General features: G+C 47.5%; 1 protein-coding gene across 1 annotated transcript; it reads left to right on the forward strand.

Moving 5' to 3' along the window:
* The first annotated feature begins 7,419 nt into the window (after nucleotides 1-7,419).
* C23H3orf80 (chromosome 23 C3orf80 homolog) lies at nucleotides 7,420-8,079 on the forward strand. Its single transcript, XM_064275202.1, has one exon. The coding sequence runs from the start codon at nucleotides 7,420-7,422 to the stop codon at nucleotides 8,077-8,079; it is 660 nt and encodes a 219-aa protein (XP_064131272.1).
* The last annotated feature ends 1,944 nt before the right edge of the window (nucleotides 8,080-10,023 follow it).

The following is a 10,023-nucleotide window of genomic DNA, read 5'->3' on the forward strand; positions in this document are numbered from 1 at the left end:
ATTTTCTCTGTGTATCATGATGTTGCTTATTGGTCCAGTTGTGAGAATTTTTGTTTTCTTTATGTTGGGGTGTAATCCATACTGAAGGCTGTGGTCTTTGATCTTTATCAGTAAGTGCTTCAAGTCCTCTTCACTTTCAGCAAGCAAGGTTGTGTCATCTGCTTAACGCAGGTTATTAATGAGTCTTCCTCCAATCTCGATGCCCTTTTCTTCTTCATATAGTCCAGCTTCTTGGATTATTTGCTCAGCATACAGACTGAACGGGTATGTCAGACTCAACCCTGACACACACCTTTCCTGAAGTTAAACCATGCAGTGTCCTCTTGTTCTGTTTGAACGACTGCCTTTTGATTTATGTACAGGTTCCTCATGAGCACAATTAAATGTTCCGGATTTCCCATTCTTCAAAATGTTATCCAGAATTTGTTATGATCCACACAGTCGAATGCCTTTTCATAGTCAATAAAACACAGGTAAACATCTTTCTGGTATTCTCTGCTTACAGCAAGATATGTCTGACATCAGCAATGATATCCCTCATTCCACGTCTTCTTCTGAATACAGCTTGAATTTCTGGCACTTCCCTGTGGATGACTTTTGCAACCATTTTTGAATGATCTTCAGCAACATTTTACTTGCGTGTGACATTAATGATGTTCGCGATCAGGGTGTTTTAACTTCTCTTCATTTAGTAAAAAGGGACAATGATAATTTCAACCAGTCTCAACAGGAATACAGTAAGGATGAAAAACAACAATGCATGTGGAAGTGCTTTGAAAATTGAAAAGCCAAATGGTAATGTTATTATTTTCACAAGGGCTTGAAATCAACCTTTCGCTTCTAACTTCAAGCATAGGAGAAATCTTTCTATTTCCTTTTGCCCCTAATTTGGACAAAAGTTTCAAACATCTCATTCTGGCTTCTGACCTACCCCAAGCACCTGGCATGATGAAGCCTTTTGTCGGCAGTCACAGATTCCAGAAGCAGCTGATAAAGATGAAAGAGGAAGTCAAGTTCATTTCCAAGTCAGGGTGTGGAAGTAGAAAAACAAGAAATGGCTACAGCCTTCCAGGTCTCCAAGAGGCTATCAAGCAGGACCAAATGCAAAGGTAACTACAAGCACACACATGGGTACAGATTCATGCAGACAATCGAGGAGCGGTTTAAAAAGAGAGAACAGTGGGGGTGGCTTGACTCTACTTAAAGCCAGTCTTGGAGCAGAGTCTTCATTCTTGAGGCAGGAATTAACAGGCTTTTGCCCCAAGCACAGCAAGTGACATGTGAAGTGTCTTCCCACCTCAGGAACTTGTTCCCATAAAGTTTCCTCTGCCTGGAGCGCTCCCTTCCTCTTCACCTCATTGTCCTCATCTTTGGTCACTTTCTTAGGGAGCGCCCTGCATTTCTCTTTCATAAGCATTGATTGTTGTTTGGAATTACTGATTATTATTGTGACTGTTTACTTACTGTCTATTGCTCTCCTCACCCCCATCTACTAAGTTCCCTGATGACAGGAAATAGGCTTGATTTCATGGCATCCTTAGAGAGAAGCCGAATTCCTAGCTCAGAATGGGCCCTCGTTAAATATTTATCAAATGAGTGATGAAAGAAGGTCTGAAAAGAACTCCAAGGCATGTTATCTCCGATCACAAACTATTTCTAGGTAGACATATTTATGCAAATGTATGATATTTACAATAAAACCCTTAATTTGCTGTTGCTCAGTATTGGGAGGACATATTGGAAATAGAGGAAAATGATAAAATTAGGAAGGCTAATAAATAAACTATAACAAAATTTAGTAGTAAGGAAAGATGTCACGCACCCTGAATAAGGAGTCGTTGTCGGCTGGATAAGGTCCTTGGGCTGCACAAATGGATTGTGCTTAACAACTAACCTGAAAAGTAGGCAGTCTGACAAATGTTGGAGAGGCTTCGGGGAGACTGGAACTCTTATGCACTGCTGGTAGGAATGCAAAATGGTACAACCATTTTGGAAAACAATATGGCGCTTTCTTAGAAAGCTAGAAATACCCTATGATCCAGCAATCCTATTCCTAGGAATAAATCCTAGAGAAATAAGAGCCGTTACAGAAATAGATGTATGCACACCCATGTTCACTGTAACACTGTTCCCAATAGCAAAAAGATGGAAACAACCTTGGTGCCCATCAACAGATGAATGGATAAATAGTGGTACATACACACAATGGAGTATTACACAACAATAAAGAACAACGATGAATCTGTGAAGCATCTCCCAACATGGCTGAAATCTGGAGGGCATTATGCTGAGTGAAATAAATCAATCACAAAACAATAAACATTGTATGAGACCACTACTGTGAAAACTCATGAAAATGTTTACACACAAAAAGAAACAATTTTTGATGGTTACAAGGGAGAGGCTGGGGGGGGGGGATGGAAAATCACTAAACAGACAATACGTAAGTGGTAACTTTGGTGAAGGGTGAGACAGTACAGAATACTGGAAGCCAGCACAACTTGTACAAGGCAAGGTCATGGAAGCTCCATAGACACATCCAAACTCCCTGAGGGACCGAATTACTGGGCTGAGGGCTGTGGGGACCATGGTCTCGGGGAACATCTAGCTCAACTGGCATAACATAGTTTATAAAGAAAATGTTCTACTTTCGACTTTAGTGAGTAGCGTCTGGGGTCTTAAAAGCTTGTGAGTGGCCATCTAAGATGGTCCACCAGTCTCCCCCTGTCAGGAACAAGGAGAATGAAGAAAACTAAAGACAAAAGGGAAAGGTTAGTTCCAAAGGACTAACTGAATACAACTACCAAAGCCTCCACCAGACTGAGTCCAGTACAACTAGATGGTGCCCAACTATGACCACCAACTGCTCTGAGAAGGATCACAATAGAGGATCCTGGACAGAATTGGAGAAAAATGTAGAACAAAATTCTAACTCACAAAAAAGACCAGACTTACTGGCCTGACAGAGGCTGGAGAAACCCCAAGAGTATGGCCCCTGGACACCCTTTTAGTTCAGTAATGAAGTTACTCCCGAGGTTCACCCTTCAGCCAAAGACCAGACAGGCCCATAAAACAAAATGAGACTAACAGGGCACACCAGCCCAGGAGCAAGGACTTCTACAGAAGGCAAGAGGGGACAGGAAAGCTTGTAATAGGGAACTGAAGGTCAAGAAGGGAGAGTGTTGACATTTCGTGGGGTTGGTAACCAACGTCACAAAACAATATGTGTACTGTTTAACGAGAAGCTAGTTTGTTCCGTAAACCTTCATCTAATGTACATCACACACACACACAAAAAAAAAAAACCCAAAATTGACAGTTTGAACCCACTGAGTGGCATCACAGAAGAAAGGCCTGGCTATTTGCTTCTGTAAAGATTGCAGCCGAGAAACCTCAATGGAGCACTTCTACTCTGTGACACATGGGGTTGCTATGAGTTGGAATCCACTCCATGGCAATTTTTTTTTTTTTTTTGGCTTGGACTAGATGCGGGCAGTGGTGGTTCCGTGGTAAAATTCTTGTCTTCCACATGGGAGACCTGGGTTCAATTCCCGGCCAACGCATCTCAAGTAGAGCCATCACCCACCTGTAGGTGGAGGCTTGCGTGCTGCTGAACAGGCTACAGAAGCAGCTCCAGACCAAGACAGGCTAGGAGGAGAGGCTTGGTGCTCCATTTCAAAAAGGAGCTGATGAAATTCCTACGGATCACAACGGTCCCTTCATGCACGGATGGGATTGCCATGAGTCAGGGCTGAGTCAACAACAGCTGACAGCAACAACAACAACATAGACTGGAAGGCTTACAAAGTCCCAGCTGCCCACGTTTAGACATTTTGAGGAAGGGACATGAAAAGGGCAGAGCTGTCATTCTCAGGCTTGATGGCACCAGCCCACAGTCAGTGGACACCATGGAGAAACTCCCTTCTGGATCCAGTGTCAAGGGATAAAACAGCAAGTTGCGTGAGGGACCGCCCTCTTCCTCAAGCTGTCAGGATAGCTCCCAGGGACCCAGCGAAAGGGCGCCCCATTTTGCTGTGTGCTGTTGACTCTCTTCTGTTCTAAAAAGTTGAAAAGCATGGATAATTTGGCATTCGCGTGCGTGTGGAAGATGAATAAATGAGGAAGAGAAATTTTTTCCAAAAACAATTTTCAAGCACTACAGTAAGATAAAGCAGCAAACGCTTCTGATCTTTATTAAGTAGATGCCAAGAGACCACGCTTTTCAGATAAAGGTCATCCCCCCTGCCCCCCGCCTTCCATCTTTTTTTTTCCTCTTGCATTCACTTATTAACACAAATTGGTGCCAATTTTTAACAAAATGAGTTTTTTTTTTTAACTTAAAACTGTGATCCTCCTTTACCTTTTGATTATTCTATGGAACAGATAATTAACTTCCCCTTTTCCTCACTAAGTGGCTTGAATCTATGACTTTCCGAGAGCTAAGCTACCCTGTCCACTTACGTGTTAAACAAAGATAAAGAATAAAGACACTGAGTAATGAAGACAATGTATTTTCTGGGGCTTTTAAAGCTATAGGGTTTCTTTTCTTTCTTTCAAAAGGTTGTATGCAATAAATTAGACTGCAAATAAAAACGAGCTAAGTGAAACTGAGAGCTCAGAGAAGAAACAGTGAGGCGCCAGTTTCTGGAGAAGGTCTTTAATGGAGCATGCTCTTGGACTATCAACTTGCAAAGAAAAAAAATCAAAAACCTATTCCATACTAATTCTGCAGACCTCATCCTTTTCTTTGTTTTCATGTAAGTAATTCTGCCAATGTTTTACTTTATATAAGATCTATGTTGTTCTTTGTGCCCTAATATTCTGCAAACTTTAATTCCTTAAAGGCAAACAAGTTAAACAATTTCAATGCTGCTTGCCTATTAATTTCAGAATAATTAGCATGGCACATTCCCCTGTGCATCGTAAGCAGCATAGCTCCCTGTTCCCTTTGCCATTGCTCAAAAGACTATGAGCAGAAATACTGAAATAACAGATAATAAAACCCCAAAGAAGTGTTTACATTTTCTTCTATTTCATATGCAAGCCCATCTCAAGTTATGCCTTCATCCTTGAGGTTGTTTGAAATTCATTAATTTTATTTTTCCTTTGGACAAGAACAAGTCGTGATCCAAAGGAAACTGCTGTTGGATTCCCCCTGTGGAACCTCTCTGACTACATTTAGCTGAAGCTGGGAGTACAAACCAGGGTTTCCTCCACTCTGGGGAGAAGTCCATTTTTTGTTACAGTGAGCATCTAGCAGTGTTCCTTGAATATAGAAAATGTTTTATAAATTGGCAAAAGCATCAGTGAATGAAAGAATAATACACTTTCACTGTTTTTAAACAAATAATTTTTATCCCGCTATCTTACCATGATTTGAAACCTGTTGTTAATCGGGCCTTACAAAACAGGTTTAAGGCCTCCTTACAGGTAAGTAGGAAACCCTGGTGCTACAGTGGTTAAGTGCTACGGCGCTAACCTAAAGGTTGTTAGTTTGAATCCACCAGGTGCTCCTTGGAAACTCTATGGGGCAGTTCTACTCTATCGTATAGGGTCACTATGAGTTGGAATCAACTCTGCGGCAACAGGTTTTTTTTTTTTTTAATATAGATATGTAGGAGTCCTGGTTGTACAGTGGTTAAGGGCTAGGCGCTAACCAAAAGGTAGGCAGTTCAAATCCACCAGCCGCTCCTTGGGCATCCTATAGGGAAGTTCTACTCTGTCCTATAGGGTCGCTGTGAGTCTACAGGTAAGCAGAGCATGGCACAAAGAAATGTGGCTTTAGGATAGCTTAGAAAAAGGAACTTGTGCTTAACCAAGCTTCATGTGAAATGCCTTGTCTGAGTGACCCTTTAGAAGCTTCTCTATAAGAAGGCAGAAAGGATGTTCCTGGAAGCATAAATATTAAACATTGTTTTCGTTTAGGCTGAGCCCTATCCAAGTCAAACCACCACCCCAACTTCCTTGGCCCAAGACCAAGTCCCATGGAGTCAAACCACGCCCCCCCCACCTCCTTGGCCCTTAACAATATTAGCTAGATGAATTCAAATTTATTCTTAAAGAACTCTTTGCTTTTATCTGATCCATAGTTCAGTTTTGAATGCCTCTTTTTTTTTTCCTCTCAATGACTATGTAATTCCCCTTCAGTTTCTCTTCAGCTAGTCCTAGTGCCCAAGGAATGGGAGAATGAAGAAACCCCAATCCTAAAAAATTACTGCATATTTCAATTTGCCTTAATAAAACCGGTCAATTCCCGGCTTCTCCATAATATCGATGTAAGGAGCTGGTCAACTTCATCACCCAGCAGATATGCCTGAAAGGGCCACGGTAACTGCCATCCTTCCCTTGGGGCGCTAAGGGCTTCCCCCAGGCAGGGATTGGTGGCTTCAAGACTAAGACAAACTCTGTCCTGCGTGCTAAGTGGAAACTACAAAAAGGCAAACTTTACAAAAAAGAATAACCCTGAAAAAGACCCTTTGGACGCAGATCAATGCTCAGGAACTTAGCCAACCACTTCTAGTTCCCCTTTGACAGTTCACCGATACGCCACCCCGCAACCCAATTTCCTTGCTCTGCAACTCGGGTGCGGTGCGCGCTTGTCGGATAAGCCGATGGGGGAATATGCGTCCCCATTCTCCTGTGCTTGGTCAACTCGGATGACCTTGGTGGGCCACTCCTCTGTCCCTCAGGGGGTGCTTTCTCTGTGGTGCCTTGACCTCGCTCTTCCGGGGAATTCTCTACCCGTCCGGGAAGACCCCTGGCGGCTTCCCGGCTCCCCGGGTCTCCCCGAAGGCCCCAAACTCTGGGATGGCTGCGGGGCTGCGCTAGCCATTAACGGCCATCATCCATTTTTAATCAGAAAGATCACAAGAAGACTGGTAAGCGAATCCCAGTCGCAAGTCAATCTACATAACATTCCTGGGGAAATCCAATCACTCAGAGCCAAGGCACCTACGCCAGCGAGAGCCCCGCCCGGCCGGCGGAGAAGAGCGCCGAGGCTGAATTATCGGGTTCCAGGGGCTCGGGGCTGAGCGCGGGGCGTTAACCCTTCCGGCCCCGCAGGGCGACAGGGCGAGGCAGGAAGCGCGGCCGCTCGGGACCAGGATGCCCAGGGCAGCCCCGCGCACGCCGCCTCTGCCATCTCGGGCGGCTCCGGACGCCTCGCGCTCGGCCCAGGAGCCTGGGCGCGCGGGGCTACGGTCAGAAGCTCGAGAGGCTGCTCCGCGGCGAGGAGCGGCCGCCTCCCGCAGCCTCCGCGCGCCTGGGGCTCCTCCTCCCGCCCGAGCGCGGCCCAGCGAGCGCCGCTCCGGCCGCAGGTAGCCGAGGCGCGGGGCGGCGCGCGGGAGGCGCGGAGCGCCCGGGAGGGGCCGACGGACGCGCGGACAGACGGGCGCCCAGGCCGCCGCCCCAGACGCCGGCATGTGGGGGCCCGGGGTCGCGGCCGAGGGCCTGGGGGTGGCTCCGGGGCCGCTGCTGCCGCTGCTCCTGGCGCTGGCGCTGGCGGCACCCTCGCGGGGCGGCGGCGGCTGCGCGGAGCTGGCCTGCGGGGAGCGGGAGCGCTGCTGCGACGCGGCCAACGGCACGGCCGTGCGCTGCTGCAAGCCGGCGCTGCACGCCTTCCTCGACAGCGTGGGCTGGTTCGTGCGCAAGCTCTCGGGGCTGCTCATCCTGCTCGTGTTCTTCGCCATCGGCTACTTCCTGCAGCGCATCATCTGCCCCAGCCCGCGCAGGTCCCCGCAGGGCCGGGCGCGCCCCGCTCCGCCGGGGGCCGCGGGGCCCCCCGACGACGACGACTCCCCGGCCCTGTTGCGCGACGAGACGGCCGCCGGCTCGCAGGACTCGCTGCTGGACAGCGGCCGCCGGGCCCGGGGAGGCGCGGGGCGCCCGGCCGCCGCCTGCGCCCCGGAGCACGAGCTGCGCGTGGTCCCGCCCGGCTTCCTGCAGCTGCCCAGCTACGAGGAGGTCAGGTACCTGCCCACCTACGAGGAGTCCATGCGGCTGCAGCAGCTCGGCCCCGGGGAGGCCGTGCTGCCCGCGTCGGAGCCCGACGGCGGCGAGGGCCGCTTCCCGCTCGTCTGAGCGCCCGGGCCGCCGGGGGCCACGCGGACCCCGCGAGCTGGGGCCTCTGGCGGGACGCGCCGGCCGGGGTGGCTCCCCCAGACTGGCCCACGCGCGACGGGGTTGGTCCCACTGCCGCCTCTCGCGCCCTCAACCGGGGTCTCCAGTCGGCCCGCGCTTCGTTCGGGGCCAAGAACGTCCGGCTCGTGGCTGGGGGGCGCCGAGCGCAACTTGAGGGCCGGACTCCCCTCGGCTCGGCTCGGAGTTCGCTCCACTCTCAGGGGCGGCTTCCCGGAGCCTTGCGGGGCGGTTGCCCCCCTTCCCGCCTTCAGGGCTGGCGCCTCCCGGACGGGGCGCAGGGCGGGGAGCCCAGGAGCAGGGCCCGGCACCGGCACCGGCACCGGCACCGCAGCGCGCGGTCTGGGAGAGCGGAGACGCGGTGCCTGCAGCTCGGCCGTGATCGAAGCCCTCCCGTGCGGGGACCGGACAGACAGACCTTTGGGTGTCTTCCTGCGCAAGCAAATAGCCACATCTGGTGGCTGGCCTTCAGGTGGGGTACTGTGTTGTACCTATTCGGGATACAGAAATTAGTGTGTGTTCACGACAGTAATAAGATAGTCGGACTGTCGATTTTTCAGTAACTGAGAAATATATTTATTTGTCTTTTATTTTTGTAATTTTACCATGTAGTGGATGCAACAGGAGGCTATTTCAGAAAATTAATGACAAGATAATCACCTTTTAGGCCATTAATAGCTGGGCATTGCCCACACTGTCATTGTTTAATAAATGTTGGACATTATTTCATTAAAACCGAAAAAAAAAAAGAGACATGGTCAAAGGAGAAAATATGTATGACGTAAAAACGTGAAGGATATCTTATTTTCACTATTTGAGAAGAACATATTTTATTTTTAGTACTGTGACACAGTCCGTAAATTTTTATAACTACACATACAGTACCTAGTCTAGGTCTTGAAGGATTGCATCATTCATCATGTAGATTATATGTAAAAATAACTGAACCGTATATGCCACACCATGAAGCATGTCATGCACTTACGTTCCATTTTTCATTAGGGGGCAGTTACAAAACACAAGACCTTGTTGTAACTTTTGTTTAAAGCCGTGTAATTTTTTAATGTGCTCCAGAAAGGTTCAACCTGAGAAGAGTATATCATTGCATCAGTTCCACCTTTCTGTGAAATATCCTTTCAGAAGAAACAAAAACAAACCCATTGCAGTCAAGTCTGTTCCCACTCAGAGTGACCCTATAAGACAGAGTAAAACTGCCCCGTAGGGTTTTCAAGGCTGTCTTTAGGGCAGCAGACTGCCACACCTTTCTCCAGAGAAGCTGCTGGTGTGTTCCAAGGGAAGACCTTTCAGTTAACAGCCAAGCGCTTTAACCACTGCACCACCGGGGCCCCTTCCTTTCAGCAAAAGATAAAGTAGCACATTAAAATAAATTACGTATAATGTACACATGCATATTGTCAATGTACGGTATACATGTGATGTACCATGTAATTATTGTTTATGATTATCATGAAATGAAAAGGAGTAAAACAAACGTTTCTCTGCTTGGGGACGGGCAAATATTACGTCAAGATTAACCTATGGATCTCACACATGTATCTTCTTGTGATTGAAAAAGTCTAACAGTCCTGAGAAGTCTTAAAATTCTTGATTGTATTAGAATGATGTCATTACTATAAACTTTTAAAAGCTGATTGAAAGTTTGCCAGTCCTGGGAAATCTTAGTACACCTGAATTGTATTAGAAGAGAATGATTTGACTACTTAAACTTCTAAAAGCTAATGACCTTGTCATTAAAGAAAAATCATTTGAAATGTATTAAAACAGAATAACATTAAAATCTCTGTGCAGATTTATCAGGTGGGTGACTATGGCAGTGTATTCAAATATGAAGTATGTATCGTGACCATTTAAAAGCAATTTTAAGCC

The sequence above is a fragment of the Loxodonta africana genome, chromosome 23, assembly GCF_030014295.1.
Source record: "Loxodonta africana isolate mLoxAfr1 chromosome 23, mLoxAfr1.hap2, whole genome shotgun sequence".
In the NCBI taxonomy this organism is placed as follows: domain Eukaryota; kingdom Metazoa; phylum Chordata; class Mammalia; order Proboscidea; family Elephantidae; genus Loxodonta; species Loxodonta africana.